We start from the raw sequence: 16,652 nt of genomic DNA, 5'->3' as shown, positions 1-16,652 counted from the left end.
TGGGACACTATGCTACTCAATCAGGAGAGGAGATTGTTGCTGACCAGTTTCTAACTAATGCTAGTTGCATGCACTTGTGTGGTTGATAAAGACCTCCCCACGCTTGGAGCTGACAGTTTTTAAAACAGCATCAGTTGCTGTGTTTCTGTTCAAAAGGCAGTGATTTTTGTCACTGATAGTTGATGACAAATAAGCAGCAAGACAATTCAGAATTGTTTTGCTCACTGTGGTTTCAAATATTCAGGCTTGGAGATGCCAGAAACAGTCAGGAGTGAAAAGGAAATTATTTCACTCCTTCAGCAAGCTAGGAGCTACTATTTCAGTCAAGATGGTGTCTGAGTACAACGCTCTTTTGGTCAACATCTTCTGTCTTCCTAATGTCTTTCACATTTATTTTTTGTCTTGGATCTGATTTTGGATCTGTTGGAGCCTGTGATTTGCTGTTTGGAGACTGTTTGGATGTTCCAGTGCTCTGTAGTCTCCAAGGGGATTCTGGGAGACAGAGGCAGCATACACAAACCTCAAGGTGGGCTGGCTGTGGGACGCAAGCTGATGTTCGACTCCATTTTGGCGATTAAAGCAACGAGGGAGATTGAAGCGAGTGTGGAGGATGAGCAACGGCTGCCAGCCTTTTGATTGCTGAGGATCGCTCTGCTACGCTACTGGAGAGGGGAGAACCTGCCACTGTGTCCGAAAAATATTACCCAAGTTTTCTGTGATTTGGATGTAGACTCAGGTGTGGGGGCGTGGGGGTGTGTGTGGGTGTATGTACGTATGTATGAGGGACATAATTAATGTAAAAAATGTAAGCAGGCTTTTTCCACAGAGGTTGGGTGAGACTAGAAGTAGAAGTCATGGATTAAGGGCAAAAGGTGAAATGTTTAAGGGGAATATGAGCAGAAGCGTCTTCACTAGGGAAAGGTGAGAGTGTGGAACGAGCTGCCAACAGAAGAGGTGGATCGGGTTTCATTTGAACATTTAATAGAAATTTGGATAGGTATATGCATGGGGGGGGGGCGGTGTAACGGAGGACTATGGTCCAGGTGCAGGTCGATAGCTCTTGACAGATTAATAGTTCGGCACAGACTAGATGGGCCAAAGCACCTGTTTGAATGAACCGGTAACTACACACTCATAGGAACAGACTAGGAGATGAGGGGAATTGGGAAGGTAGAGATCAAGTGGAATTAAGGTAAAATGTCAGCCATGATATTAATGAATAAAGTAGGTGGTGACTGGAGTGGTAGTGGGGGTTGCAAGTGGTCTACTTTTAGTTCTATTTCTTATTTTCTGATGATTATAAGATGTCTTTAATTGTGAGTGGTTTCTCTTCATACTGACGTTTCTCTCTATGTGCAGCCATTCACCTCTCCCCATTTCTCCATCCCAAATAGAGACCAAGACACTTCTGTGCTTACTGCAATATGACTGACAAATGTGACCTCGTCTTTGCCACACAACTTGGACTTGAGTGCACAGGACAGTCACTCATTTTCAGAAGACAGATTTGGAAGTGAACAGTGAATGGCTGGTAGAACATGCTCACAAGTGACAGATGAAACACAGCACTGAAAAATACAAAGTGTCAGACCAGTATTAAGAACACGGACAGTCAATATAAGCCAGCTATCTCAATTCCAGAGGAGGCATGGGTACATGGAAAACTGAAGGTAGAAAAAAAGTGAAGGTGCACAGTAAGCGAGGGATATGTTAAGAAGAAGCTTCTTAAGTAGAGGAAGAAGCTACAAGAGTAAAGGCACGATGAGCTTTGATAAGACTTTGGTTTTGCGACAGCTGGAGTATTGTATCCAAGTCTTGGCACAACATGTGTGAAGGCTTTGGAGAGAATGGAGAAAAAATACATATAATGACCTTAGGGATGTGGGGCTTAACATACATATAGACTAGAGAAGCTGCAGTCTACTCCCTGAACTTGAAGGGGGTGGCTATATACAAATACTCTTAATATGTCATGCTTGGGATTTTAGTGGTGCAATAATGACTGATGGATTTTTCCGGACACATTTTGTGTCAGATGTGTTGGATATCATTGACATTAATAGTCTAACATACTTACAATTCACTTTTTCAAACTGTTACAGATTGGCATAATTTTTTTTAAAAAAGTGAACCTGGTACATATCAAGGCACCTTGGGGGGAAAGAAAGAGGGTCCTCGCATGTTAAATGGAATGTAGGAATTGGGACCTAACTGTGTTAATCAGAGCATGGGAACCAGAGCTCAGGCACTAAATTGTGTATGGGAACCAGGGTCCTGCTGGAATAAAGGGAATATGTTAATGGGAGCACAGGAACCAGAGTCCTGTTTTGTTAATAGGAGCATGAAAATGAGCACTAGTTAAGCTGGTTGCCAAATTATGGGGATTCCTGAACAATTGATTCATGGGAGGTTATGGACAGAGTAGTTAGAGGTGAATCAGTTCCACAAATGGAAGGCTGAAGAACAAGAGAATACAGGTTGAATATGGTTGGCAGAAGAACCAGAAGTGAAATGGGAGGAAAGAATAAACTTGTGTGCAGTGAGTAGCTGGAATGTGGGCTACACTGCCTGGGAGAGTAGTGAAGGTAGATTCAATCATGGTATTTCAAACGAAACTGGATAAGGTACCTGAGAGGGAAGAATGCACAGTGACAAGAAGAAAAGGGATTGGATTGCTTTGCACAGACCTCACCTGGACAATATGTGCCTCGTTTTAAACTGTAAGCTTCCAGTGATTCTCCAAAATTAAAACATTAAGCAAAAAGACACAATTTAGTTAGCATACGAAGAGGCAATAAACCAACCTGTGAGATTCTGTAAGGGCAGCTCACTAAGCCCACTGACTCCATTCTGATCGTAGTTCGATAAAATGACTAGTGCATACTTGTCGTCATAAAGTTGGTGGCCTCGGATAATCCGAAGATTCTGCAGAGGGATCCTTGAAATTTTATTGAGGGCTATGAGGACATAACCTGATACTTCCTGAATACTCTGCAAATGAAAAGAACATTCATCATGTGATAAGGGTATTAAAATAAATTATCAGGATTTTGGGAGGCATCCTAGAGCCTCTGGCATATTCATTTCAATTTATATTATACAGATGTACAAACTTTAAACATGGAATATTCACGTGCATTCATTGTTAATTTATTTTCCTGATTTTTTTTGTCTGTCATCTTCCAGGCATAGATTTCTTAGTCAATTCCTGCACAATGTGCATTGGACAGTCTGCAGAAAGTTCCCATTACTTATTTGTGACACGGGAAGCTATTCAACTGTAGGACCTTCACTGGAAGTCATCATGCTGTTTTCCTTTGACACCCACACATGGACACTTCCAAAAATATCACTGCATTCAGATCCAGAACAGGAAATTATGCTAATTTTATCCTTCCTTATCCTGAGTAAAGTGTAATAATTCTATCTATACATTGACTGAGAAACATTTGACTCATTATCAGAGTTTAAAATGACACCTTGTCTCCATTCATCACTTTAATAATTCATTGTCATTTATAATGGAATTAGGTAGCAAGAATGTGTTAAAACAATTAATTTTTTAAAAATGAAGGATATGTGCAAGTGGTATAGCAAAAGGTGAAAAAAAATTTTTTAAATGATCTCTGAAACTAACTTTAGCCGAGGTGAATAAATGCTGGTTTAATGCTCAGAAGATATGACATGTGCAGTGTTCGGTTTAAAAAACATCTGAAACTTAAGTGAAAGTAGAAGGCCTCTATTTGCATCTGCTGTATATCAAAGATTAAAGTAAATTAATAATCATAGTATGTATTTCACCAGACGCTACCAAGATTCATTTCCTTGCAGGCATGCATGGTAGAACAAAGCAGTACAACAGAATCAATGATAAGCACAGGGACTGACAAAGAGAAAATGCGCAAAAGACGACAAACTGTACAAATACAGAAAAAAAACACCAAATAATAATAAACACGCAAATCAAAATACTGAGAACAAAGAGTTATTGGAGGTATATGATAAAATAGGCCTGTCAGCATCGTTTCCTTAAGGGGATATATTGTCTGACAAATCTGTTGGGAGTTCTTTGAGGAAATAACAGGCAGGGTAGACAAAGGACAGTCAGTGGATGTTCCTTACTTGGATTTTCCGAAGGCCTTTGACAAGGTTCGAGTGGTGGGGTGGAGAGATGTCTCTACCAAATTAGGTGTAAAGCTCACTTTCTCTCCGCTAGCCCGCAGATCACCCTTAGGCAAGGTGTAGCATCTACTTAGCCCACTCGTTCAGGGTCACTTGAAGCAATGGGAGCAGGTGGTGGATGGTCGTATGAGCAGCTGGTGGAAGTCCTTGTTATGTGACCATTGATGCCAGGCAGACAATCTCTGAAGAGTGTTGATAATGGCTGAAGTCACACGTCTTATAAAGACACTGCCCAGAAGGCGGGCAATGGCAAACCACTTCTGCAGAAAAAATTGCCAAGAACAATCACAGTCATGGAAAGACCATGATCACCCATGTCATACAACACGGTACATTACCATGTCATGATTTGAGAAGGTGCTGCTCATAAGGATGCTAAACAAGGTAATAATCCATGGATTACAGGAAAGATATGAACTAGCATGGCTAGAACATTAGCTGACTTGCAGGAGGCAAAGAGTGGGAATAAAGGGGGGCTTTTCGGTTGACTGCCAGTGAAAAGTGGTGTTCCGCAGTGTTTGGTGTCGGTATCACTCCTTTTCACGTTCTATGTCAATGATCAGGATGATGGAATTGAAACCTTTCTGGCCAAGTCTGTGGAACGATACAAAGATGGGCAGGTAGTGCTGAGGAAGCAGGGAGCCTGCAGAAGGACTTGGCATCTTAGCAGAACGGGCAAAGAGGTGGACGATGGAAAACAGTTTAGGGAAGTGTATGGCCTTGCATTTTGCTAGAAGGAGTAAAGGTGTGGACTATTTTAGAAACAGGAAGAAAAATCAGAAATCAGATTATGGAAAGGGACTTGGGAGTCCCAGTGCCGAATTCTCTAAAGGTTAACTTGCTGGTTGAGTTGGTAGTAAGGATGGGAAATACAATATTAGCATTCACTTTGAGAGGACTAGCAAGGATGTAATGCTGAGGCTTTATGAGGCACTGGTCAGACTGCACTTGGAATCTGGTGAGCAACTTTGGGCCCCTCATCTCAGAAAGGATGTGCTGGCAGAGAAAGTCCAGAAAAGGCTCATGAGAATAAGCCTGAGAATGAAAGGGTTAACTTATGGGTACAGATGCTCAAGGCTTGTGCTCACTGGAGTTTAGAAAAATGGGGGGGGGGGGGTAAGATTCCATTGAAACCTACTATATATTGAAAGACCTAGATAGAGTGCATGTGGAGAGGATGCTTCCAAAAGCGGGAGAGTCAAATCCAGAGGACACAGTCTCAGAATACGCGGACATCCCTTTTAGAATAGAGATAGGAAGAATTTATTTAGCCAGAGGTGGTGAATCTGTGAAATTCACTGCCATAGATGTCTGGAGACCAAGTCATTGCATATATTTAAAGTGGACACTAATAGGATCTTGATCATTAAGGGTATCAAAGGTTAAGGGGAGAAGGCAGCAGAAGGGGGTTGAGGGGAATAACAAATCAGCTATGATAGAATAACTGAGCAGACTCAATAGCCCAAATGAACTTCAGGTTAAGATATCGCTACCAAACGTGAGTGATAGCTTTTGGTAGTCAAATAGCTAAGAAATCTGGCTAAAAATATCACTAAGAAAACCTTTTCTAAGGTACATTGTGTTAAATTATTGCCACAAACAGCGAAGGGGCAAGCGATGGCGAGGTGAGTTTGGGGGATGAGCCGAAATGATGTGTTGCAGAATCATTGCAGTTGGAGTTCAGATGCCCATAGAACAGACTTGGGAGTGAGGCTGCATCGCTCTGGGCACCAAAAGAAGTTGAGGCCCGGGCAGAGAAGTTCTGATGCTCGTTCAACTAGCCAAGTTGTGAGGTTGGATTGATTTGGGTGCCGAGCTGATTTGTAAGAGTTTGAGAGCAGCTTCAGGCTGGGCTGTGAAGTCTGGGCCTGGAGTGAGTCACTGGGCGACATAGTCTAGGCCCAGAGCCTTTCACTGCAGCCGGGTCCTAGTCTGAGGTGCAATACACTGCTTAGACATTTTAAATGCCAGCCCAGATCGGAGGTGAGAGCCAATTTTGCTCACTCTCCGCGATCTTCACTCCTCTCTCCAGGACGCCGGAACCTTTCACTGTTCTGTTGTTTGGTCAATTTGAACACTGGCCCAGATAGACTGAAAAGACAGGTTGTCGATCAGGATGAGAGACAACTTTGCTCGTTTTCCACGATGGTCATCTCCATGGTGCTGAGGCTATGAAGACTGCCCCAGCGCCCTCTAATATGATGAACTAATAAGCAAGGCTTTGGGCCAACTCTGGGCTGTTCCAGGGTTCGGATCAGAGGACTCAGTTTTGGTTTGGAATTCTGTTGTTGTTCACTTCAATTGTTAGCATGTTTTTTTTTTCTTTCCCTTGCACATTGAGTGTTGATATTTTTTATTCTTTTTTTTCTTTAATTGGGTTCTTCGGGTTTCTTGCTTTGTGGCTACCTGTGACAGCAAGCAAATCTCATGGTTGTACAATTTATAAATTCTTTGATAATAAATGATGAATCTTGAGTGACCTAATTTTGCTCACACATCTTAAGGTACTGTTGAATCAGTCCAGTGTTGAGGTGAGCAAAGTTGAGTATGATGGTTGAAGTGTGGTATCTGTTCCTGAACTTGCTGGTGTGGGACCTAAGGTTCCTCGATCTACATCCCAATGTCAGCAGCAAGAGAAAAGTACAACCTGGGTGTTGGGCATCCTTGATAATGTGTGCTACTTTCAGCACTCCTCAAAGATGTACCTAAAGGTGGAGAGGGATTTTTCTGTGTTGGACTGGGCTGTATCCATCACTTTTTGTAGGCTTTTCCACTCTTGGGAATTGGTGTTTCCATACCATGCCATGATTCAATCAGTCAGAATACTCTCCACTGTGCATTTATAGAAGATTGTCAACGTTTTAGAAGACATGCCAAATCTACGCAAACTTCGAAGAAAGTAGAGGTTTCTTTCAAGTAGCATTTGCGTGCTGGTCCAGGAGAGATCCTCTGATATGATAACGCCAGGGAATTTACAAACCCCATTTCCAGAAAAGTCGGAATATTTTCCAAAATGCAATAAAAACAAAAATCTGTGATATGTTAATTCACGTGAACCTTTATTTAACTGACAAAAGTACAAAGAAAAGATTTTCAATAGTTTTACTGACCAACTTAATTGTATTTTGTAAATATACACAAATTTAGAATTTGATGGCTGCAACACACTCAACAAAAGTTGGGACAGAGTTAAAATAAGATTGAAAAGTGCACAGAATATAGAAGTAACACCGTTTTGGAAGACTCTACATTAAGCAGGCTAATTGGTAGCAGGTGAGGTATCATGACTGGGTATAAAAGTAGCGTCCATCAAAGGCTCGGTCTTTGCAAGCAAAGATGGGTCGTGGCTCACCCCTTTGTGCCAAAATTCGTGAGAGAATTGTTTGTCAGTTCAAAAGGAATATTTCTCAATGCAAGATTGCAGAGAATTCAGAGACATCTCAGTGCGTAAAGGGCAAGGTCAGAAACCACTGTTGAATACGCATGATCTTCGAGCCCTCAGGCGGCACTGCCTAAGAAACCGTCATGCTACTGTGACAATTATAGCCACCTGGGCTCGGGAGTACTTCAGAAAACGATTGTCACTCAACACAGTCCGTCGCTGCATCCAGAAATGCAATTTGAAACTGTATTACGCAAGGAGGAAGCCATACGTCAACTCTATTCAGAAATGCTGGTGAGTTCTCTGGGCCAGAGCTCATCTCAGATGGACCGAAAGACTGTGGAACTGTGTGCTGTGGTCAGATGAGTCCATATTTCAGCTAGTTTTCGGAAAAAACGGGCGTCGAGTTCTCCGTGCCAAAGATGAAAACGACCATTCAGATTGTTATCAGCGAAAGGTGCAAAAGCCAGCATCTGTGACGGTATGGGGGTGCATCAGTGCCCACGGCATGGGTGAGTTGCATGTATGTGAAGGTACCATTGACTTTGAGGCGTATATTAGGATTTTAGAGAGACATATGTTGTCATCAAGGCGATGTCTCTTCCCGGGACGTCCATGCTTATTTCAGCAGGACAATGCCAGACCACATTCTGCACGGGCTACAACAGCATGGCTTTGTAGAGTCAGAGTGTGTGTGCTTGACTGGCCTGCTGCCAGTCCAGATCTATCTCCTATTGAAAATGTATGGCGCATCATGAAGAGGAGAATCAGACAACGGAGAGCACGGACTGTTGAGCAGCTGAAGTCTTATATCGAGCAAGAATGGACAAAATTTCCAATTGCAAATTTACTACAATTAGTATCGTCAGTTCCAAAATGATTAGAAAGTGTTATTAAAAAGGTGATGTAACACAATGGTAAACATGCCTCTGTCCCAACTTTTGTTGAGTGTGTTGCAGCCATCAAATTCTAAATTTGTGTATGTTTACAAAATACAATTAAGTTGGTCAGTAAAACTATTGAAAATCTTTCTTTGTACTTTTGTCAGTTAAATAAAGGTTCACGTGAATTAACATATCACAGATTTCTGTTTTTACTGCATTTTGGAAAATATCCCAACTTTTCTGGAAATGGGGTTTGTAAAATTGCTCATCCTCTCCACCTCCGATCACCTAATGGGGGCTGGATTCTTTCTCCTGTAGTGAATAATCAGCTCTTTGGCTTTGCTGACATTGAGTGAGGGACTGTTTTGGTGGCCCCATTCAACCAGACTTTCAATCTCCCTCCTATATGCCAATTCATCACCACCTTTGATTTTGACAACAGTGATGTTGACAGCAAACTTAAATATGCTAACTGGAGCTAAAATGTTGAATGTCAATTGCAATTATTGCAATGTTAGAGTACAACCTGCTATGTGAAATTGATATGGAGTGGAATCATGAACCAAAGAGCAAGGGGATCAGATGACAGATCATCCAAATTGAGCCACAACAGAGCAAGAAGGAAAAAAGACCCCAGGGAAATCAGGAATTTAGTTGAAAATGCATCATCTTGTGAACACAAATTAGGCTAGTCCAATTTTAATTTGAAGTTTATTCATAAGAATACTTTCCAGTATTAGTTATGTTGTCAAACTTGAATTACTGGTTACTGTTTTTTTTAATGCAGAAGTGATTACAAGGAAATTAAATAGTGATCAACACTACATTCACATGAAGCTGTAAGTAGTTATCTTTCTTAGAAGTGCATTGTTGCAAGACTCAGTAAAAAGTTCAGGGGCTGTTTAAGGCGTGACATTTCCCAGGCAAACGTTAAGCCTTCAATAAGTGTATTACATTTTTACAATAATTTTCCATGTTATAACTCGCACATAAAAGCGAAATTGTAATATTTTTAACAGTGATTGTGTGTCATGTCCCTTGACCACCGATTTGCATTGTCTTCATAAGGAAAGTAAGTTTTTTTTAAGATGCAACATTATCATCTGGGGTGAACATCAAAACAGAGACAAAGAGGTTTAGAAACTGAGGAAGTGAGCTATAACAGGCAAACTGAGTTATAACATTTGCAATTTCTTAAATATAAAAATAACCTCACCCTATTTTCCATGCAAGGGAAGAAGGGAATAGTAAAATTGTAAACATTTCAGGCACAGGCATCGCAGACAGCCAAACATATTCAATAACATTTATTCTACATGAATTTGCCTCTGGACCAGTAGTTCCGAAAGTGGGTGATATCGACTCCCTGGGGGTGCTGGGAGTTTCTATATTCTATAAAGATAAAGGTGATGGTGGGGGGGGGGTGGAGAGAGAGAGTGCTCGGTAACAAGGGGGGGCAGCTGAGGGATTACAGGTTTAATTTAGGAAATGAATTGTTTATTTTAAGCATTTGATCTTCAGTGCCTCATAATTGATTACAATGATCAAGTGATCACCTCTTCTCTTGCCAACACAAGCATTTACTTAGACTTTGCTTGAAGCACATTATAGTTGTTGAAAAGCAATGTGACCCTTCTGTAGCTGGCATACCATGAGAAATCTGGTCTGAAGAAATCTTAAACAACAGGAATTCTGCAGATGCTGGAAATTCAAGCAACACACATCAAAGTTGCTAGTGAACGCAGCAGGCCAAGCAGCATCTGTAGGAAGAGGTGCAGTCAACGTTTCAGGCCGAGACCCTTCGTCAGGACTAACTGAAGGAAGAGTGAGTAAGGGATTTGAAAGTTGGAGGGGGAGGGGGAGATCCAAAATGATAGGAGAAGACAGGAGGGGGAGGGATAGAGCCAAGAGCTGGACAGGTGATAGGCAAAAGGGGATACGAGAGGATCATGGGACAGGAGGTCTGGGAAGAAAGACAAGGGGCGGGGGGACCCAGAGGATGGGCAAGTGGTATATTCAGAGGGAGAAAAAGGAGAGTGAGAGAAAGAATGTGTGCATAAAAATAAGTAACAGATGGGGTACGAGGGGGAGGTGGGGCTTTAGCGGAAGTTAGAGAAGTTGATGTTCATGCCATCAGGTTGGAGGCTACCCAGACGGAATATAAGGTGTTGTTCCTCCAACCTGAGTGTGGCTTCATCTTTACAGTAGAGGAGGCCGTGGATAGGCATGTCAGAATGAGAATGGGATGTGGAATTAAAATGTGTGGCCACTGGGAGATCCTGCTTTCTCTGGCGGACAGAGCGTAGATGTTCAGCAAAGCGGTCTCCCAGTCTGCGTCGGGTCTTGCCAATATATAAAAGGCCACATCGGGAGCACCGGACGCAGTATATCACCCCAGTCGACTCACAGGTGAAGTGTTGCCTCACCTGGAAGGACTGTTTGGGGCCCTGAATGGTGGTAAGGGAGGAAGTGTAAGGGCATGTGTAGCACTTGTTCCGCTTACACGGATAAGTGCCAGGAGGGAGATCAGTGGGGAGGGATGGGGGGGACGGATGGACAAGGGAGTTGTGTAGGGAGCGATTCCTGCGGAATGCAGAGAGAGGTGGGGAGGGAGAGATGTGCTTAGTGGTGGGATCCCGTTGGAGGTGGTGGAAGTTACGGAGAATAATATGTTGGACCCGGAGGCTGGTGGGGTGGTAGGTGAGGACCAGGGGAACCCTATTCCTAGTAGGGTGGCGGGAGGATGGAGTGAGAGCAAAAAATCTGAAGAAATCTTGTTATTTCCGGAAACAACAGGAATTCTGCAGATGCTGGAAATTCAAGCAACAAGTTGCATAAAAGTTGCTGGTGAACGCAGCAGGCCAGGCAGCATCTCTAGGAAGAGGTGCAGTCGACGTTTCAGGCCGAGACCCTTCGTCAGGACTAACTGAAGGAAGAGTGAGTAAGTGATTTGAAAGGTGGAGGGGGAGGGGGAGATCCAAAATCATAGGAGAAGACAGGAGGGGGAGGGATGGAGCCAAGAGCTGGACAGGTGATAGGCGAATGGATACGAGAGAATCCAACATATTATTCTCCGCAACTTCCGCCACCTCCAACGGGATCCCACCACTAAGCACATCTCTCCCTCCCCACCTCTCTCTGCATTCCGCAGGAATCGCTCCCTACACAACTCCCTTGTCCATTCATCCCCCCCATCCCTCCCCACTGATCTCCCTCCTGGCACTTATCCGTGTAAGCGGAACAAGTGCTACACATGCCCTTACACTTCCTCCCTTACCACCATTCAGGGCCCCAAACAGTCCTTCCAGGTGAGGCAACACTTCACCTGCGAGTCGGCTGGGGTGATATACTGCGTCTGGTGCTCCCGATGTGGCCTTTTATAAATTGGCTAGACCCGACGCAGACTGAGAGACCGCTTTGCTGAACACCTACGCTCTGTCCGCCAGAGAAAGCAGGATCTCCCAGTGGCCACACATTTTAATTCCACATCCCATTCCCATTCTGACATGTCTATCCACAACCTCCTCTACTGTAAAGATGAAGCCACACTCAGGTTGGTGGAACAACACCTTATATTCCGTCTGGGTAGCCTCCAACCTGATGGCATGAACATCGACTTCTCTAACTTCCGCTAGTGCCCCACCTCCCCCTCGTACTCAATCTGTTACTTATTTTTATACACACATTCTTTCTCTCACTCTCCTTTTTCTCCCTCTGTCCCTCTGAATATACCCCTTGCCCATCCTCTGGGTCCCCCCGCCCCTTGTCTTTCTTCCCGGACCTCCTGTCCCATGATCCTCTCGTATCCCTTTTGCCTATCACCTGTCCAGCTCTTGGCTCCATCCCTCCCCCTCCTGTCTTCTCCTATCATTTTGGATCTCCCCCTCCCCCTCCCACTTTCAAATCCCTTACTTACTCTACCTTCAGTTAGTCCTGACGAAAGGTCTCGGCCTGAAACATTGACTGCACCTCTTCCTAGAGATGCTGCCTGGCCTGCTGCGTTCACCAGCAACTTTTATGTGTGTTGCTTATTATTTCCGGGCCTGGTCCGCACATTATTGCTTTCACTACTATAGTACAGTGTTATCTAATATGACTTCCATACGCTTATCACGCAGTGATGCGAATCTTGTGAATTAGGGTATGGAATTCTACTGGGTGAAGTTCAGAATCTGATCTTTTGAATGGTGTTGATCACACTCTAGCCTATGACCCAACCGAGATATGACTGCCTCACTTTACGTACCTTCAGGCAGAGAGTTAGGTTTTGCCTGAGCTATGTTGTCTTTCCCCTTTATTGAACACAATGCTTGAGGTTGGACTTAAACAATGGATGACTGACTGTAATCATTCATCCACAATGAAAATGGCAGAAGCAGACCAAATGAAAAACTGTAGGCAGTATAGTCTGGAGTATCTGAAGTATCTTGATAGAGGTATTTAAAATTATGAGGGGGATTGATAGAGTTGACGTGGATAGGCTTTTTCCATTGAGAATGGGGGAGAGTCAAACAAGAGATCATGAGTTGAGAGTTAAAGGGCAAAAGTTTAGGGGTAACATGAGGGGGAACTTCTTTACTCAGAGAGTGGTGGCTGTGTGGAACGAGCTTCCAGCAGAAGTGGTTGAGGCAGGTTCGATGTTGTCGTTTAAAGTTAATTTGGACAGATATATGGACAGGAAGGGAATGGAGGGTTATGGACCAAGTGTAGGTTGGTGGGACTAGGTGAGAGTAGGAGTTTGGCATGGACTAGACAGGCTGAGATGGCCTGTTTCCATGTTGTAATTGTTATATGGTTATATGGTTGTTATATGGTTATGGGTTCATACCAGCACCAAGTGACTAACAATAGCCAATGTGTATGTTGTGTGAAAAAAGTTTTTTTCAAATGAGGCAATGAAACTGTTCAGGGTCCTTGAACATTTGAAGAGAATGTACTCTAATAAAACAAACAAGAACCTGGCTTATTTTCTGTCAATTTTTGAAAACTTTCAGAAATGAAAAAACACTTCAAAACAGCACTCCACAACAGAAGTGCGATGGTTTGTTTGCTTCATACAACATTACTTTGTTCATTGTTAATTCTGGAAAGTCCCATAAAACTGGAGAAGAACTAATCCTGCCAGCACTAAGGAAGGTTCTGAGTATGATCTTGCACAGGTCACCAGAGCAAATAATTAAAGCGACTCCATTCAGCAACAACTCTGTTCAAAGATGATGGAATGTCTGAGAATGTGGGAGATACATTGTGTAACATACTTTTGACAACAGAATTTGCTCTGCAGTTCGATGAGTCAACTTTACCAGGCAATGAAACATTGCTTCCTGGTTATCTTTGCTTCATGAAAGATGAAAACATAGTTCAACAGTTGTTATTTGCAAGGTGATTCAAAACAGATACGAAAGGGGAGTCAATATTTCGGATTGTTGAACAATTTTTCGAAGAGAAAGACATTCTCGCTAGCGCAACAGATGGGGCACCAATGACAAGACACCACTGTGGGGTTATTACTTTCTTGAAAAAAGCTGTAACTCACATAATTACCATTCACTGTGGAATTCACATACAACACCTTGTTGCAAAATACCCAAGTGATGAGCTGCATAAATTATTAAATACCATTATCACAGCGGTAAATAAAATCAATAATTGACTGTTTCTAGAGACGCTGCCTGCACTGCTCCGCTACTATTGATGGTAAGGACGTGGATGTGGTGAGGACCTACAAGTAGCTATGGGAACATCTGGATGACGGACTTGAGTGGAGCACCAACACGGAGGCTGTGTACAAGAAGGGCCAGAGTCGCCTCTACTTCCTGAGGAGACTGAGGTCCTTAGGAGTACGCAGGCCTCTCCTTCCCATATTCATCAGTGTGTTGTCGCCAGTACAATCCTCTATGCGGTGGTGTGCTGGAGCAACGGCATCAACACGGGTGATGTTAACAGGCTCAATTAACTGATTAGAAAGGCCGACTCTGCTATAGTTGTCAAACTGGACACACTGGAGGTTGCAGTAGAACAAAGGACCCTATGGAAAATTCTGGCAATTCTGGACAATGTTTCTCACCCTCTGCACGCAACCTTGGTTGAAATAGACTAAGACAACCGTGCTGCTCCGAACAGCACTATATGAGGTCATTCTTACCTTCCGCCACTAGGCTCGATAATGAGTCAACCTATAGCCAGGGAAGTGATGACCCCCTCCTACTAGACTGTTTGAGGCAACTTTTTTTGATTCCTTCTTACATCTTTTCTAATATTTGTATATCTGTGCACTTGTAATACTACTGTGATGCTGTAATTTCCTTTGGGATCAATAAAATATCCATCAATCTATCTAGAGCTTTGTTTTGAGAACAATGTACAGTTTGAACACTTGCTGTTGCACACAGAAGTCAAATGGCTCTCAAAACAAAAATGGCTGAAACACTTATATACACTTTTTGAAACTGTAGTAAAATTCTTCAAAGACTTGAATGCTTCATTCAGTAATCAACCCAGGAATATGAGGCATGACATTGCTTATATGTCAGAATTATTCACAAAGTTTAATGAAATCAACCATCAATTGTAAGAAAATTAAGTGAATCTGATCGAAGTCAAACCAGTCTCCACATTTCCGTCCAAATTATCCCTATTTAAGTGTATTGTTGACCTTTTCCAATTTCTGAGCCTCTCTGAGTTGGAAGAGAAAGAACATAGGATGAAATTATACTGTGCCCACCTGGATGAGCTGCATCCAGGCAGATCAGAGAGATTTCAGGATCTTCTCTCGATCCAATTTCCAGATTGGGTAAGAAATCCATTCTGGAACATTGTAATGAAGAATTGACACGAATGGTGGATGAAGTACGGATCTTGCTATGAAATGATTTTAAGATGATAAGACCTTAAGACAGAGGAGCAGAATTAGGTTCCTTGACCCATCGACTCTGCTCCACCATTTTATCGTGGCTGATCCAATTTTCCTCTCAGCCCCGATCTCCTGCCTTCTCCCTATATCCCTACATGCCCTAACCAATCAAGAATCTATCAACCTCTTCCTTAAATATACATAAACACCTGGCTTCCACAGCTGCCTGTGGCAAAGAATTCCACAGATTCACCACTCTTTGGCTAAAGAAATTCCTCACCTCTATTCTACAAATGTTTGTAAAAGCATGTCCTTCTATTTTGAGGTTGTGCCCTCTGGTCTTAGACTCTCCCACCATAGGAAACATCGTCTCCACATTCACTCTATCAAGGTCTCTCACCATTCGATAGCTTTAACCATATAACCATATAACAATTACAGCACAGAAACAGCCATCTCGGCCCTTCTAGTCCGTGCCAAACTCTTAATCTCACCTAGTCCCACCGACCTGCACTCAGCCCATAACCCTCCATTCTTTTCCTGTCCATATAGCTGTCCAATTTAACTTTAAATGACAACATCAAACCTGCCTCAACCACTGCAGCTGGAAGCTCGTTCCACACAGCTACCACTCTCTGAGTAAAGAAGTTCCCCCTCATGTTACCCCTAAACTTTTGCCCTTTAACTCTCAACTCATGTCCTCGTTGTCCACTCTCAACGGAAAAAGCCTATCCATGTCAACTCTATCTATCCCCCTCATAATTTTAAATACCTCTATCTAGTCCCCCCTCAACCTTCTATGTTCCAAAGAATAAAGACCCAACTTGTTCAACCTTTCTCTGTAACTTAGGTGATGAAACCCAGGTAACATTCTAGTAAACCTTCTCTGCACTCTCTCTATTTTGTTGACATCTTTCCTATAATTCGGTGACCAAAACTGTACACAATACTCCAAATTTGGCCTCACCAATGCCTTGTACAATTTCAACATTACATCCCAACTTCTATACTCAATGCTCTGATTTATAAAGGCCAGCATACCAAAAGCTTTCTTCACCACCCTATCCACATGAGATTCCACCTTCAGGGAACTATGCACCACAGGTTTCAATGCGATCATCCCTTATTCTTCTGAATTCTGGTGAATACAGGCCCAGAGGCATCAAACATTGTTCATATGACAAGCCATTTCCTGGAATCATTTTCATGAACCTCCTTTGAATCGTCTCCATTTTCAGCAAATCCTTTTTAAAATAAGGGGCCCAGACCTGCTCATAACAGTCCAAGCGAGGCCTCAACAGTGCTTTATAAATTTCAACATTACATCCTTGCTTTTATATGCTAGCCTTCT

The 16,652-nt window shown here is 42.9% G+C and overlaps 1 protein-coding gene across 6 annotated transcripts in view; it reads right to left on the bottom strand.

The window, feature by feature from the left end:
* Positions 1 to 16,652, bottom strand: part of egfra (epidermal growth factor receptor a (erythroblastic leukemia viral (v-erb-b) oncogene homolog, avian)) — a 285,503-nt gene that overhangs the window by 103,715 nt on the left and 165,136 nt on the right. For all 6 annotated transcript variants that reach the window (XM_063044026.1, XM_063044027.1, XM_063044022.1 and 3 more), the window contains exon 3: positions 2,805 to 2,991. In XM_063044026.1, the coding sequence (XP_062900096.1) occupies positions 2,805 to 2,991 (187 nt within the window). The remainder of the gene's footprint in view (positions 1 to 2,804; positions 2,992 to 16,652) is intronic.

Source organism: Mobula hypostoma, chromosome 3 (assembly GCF_963921235.1).
Source record: "Mobula hypostoma chromosome 3, sMobHyp1.1, whole genome shotgun sequence".
NCBI lineage: Eukaryota > Metazoa > Chordata > Chondrichthyes > Myliobatiformes > Myliobatidae > Mobula > Mobula hypostoma.
Note: the sequence above shows the minus strand (reverse complement) of the source record. Positions and strands in the feature narration are given on the sequence as shown.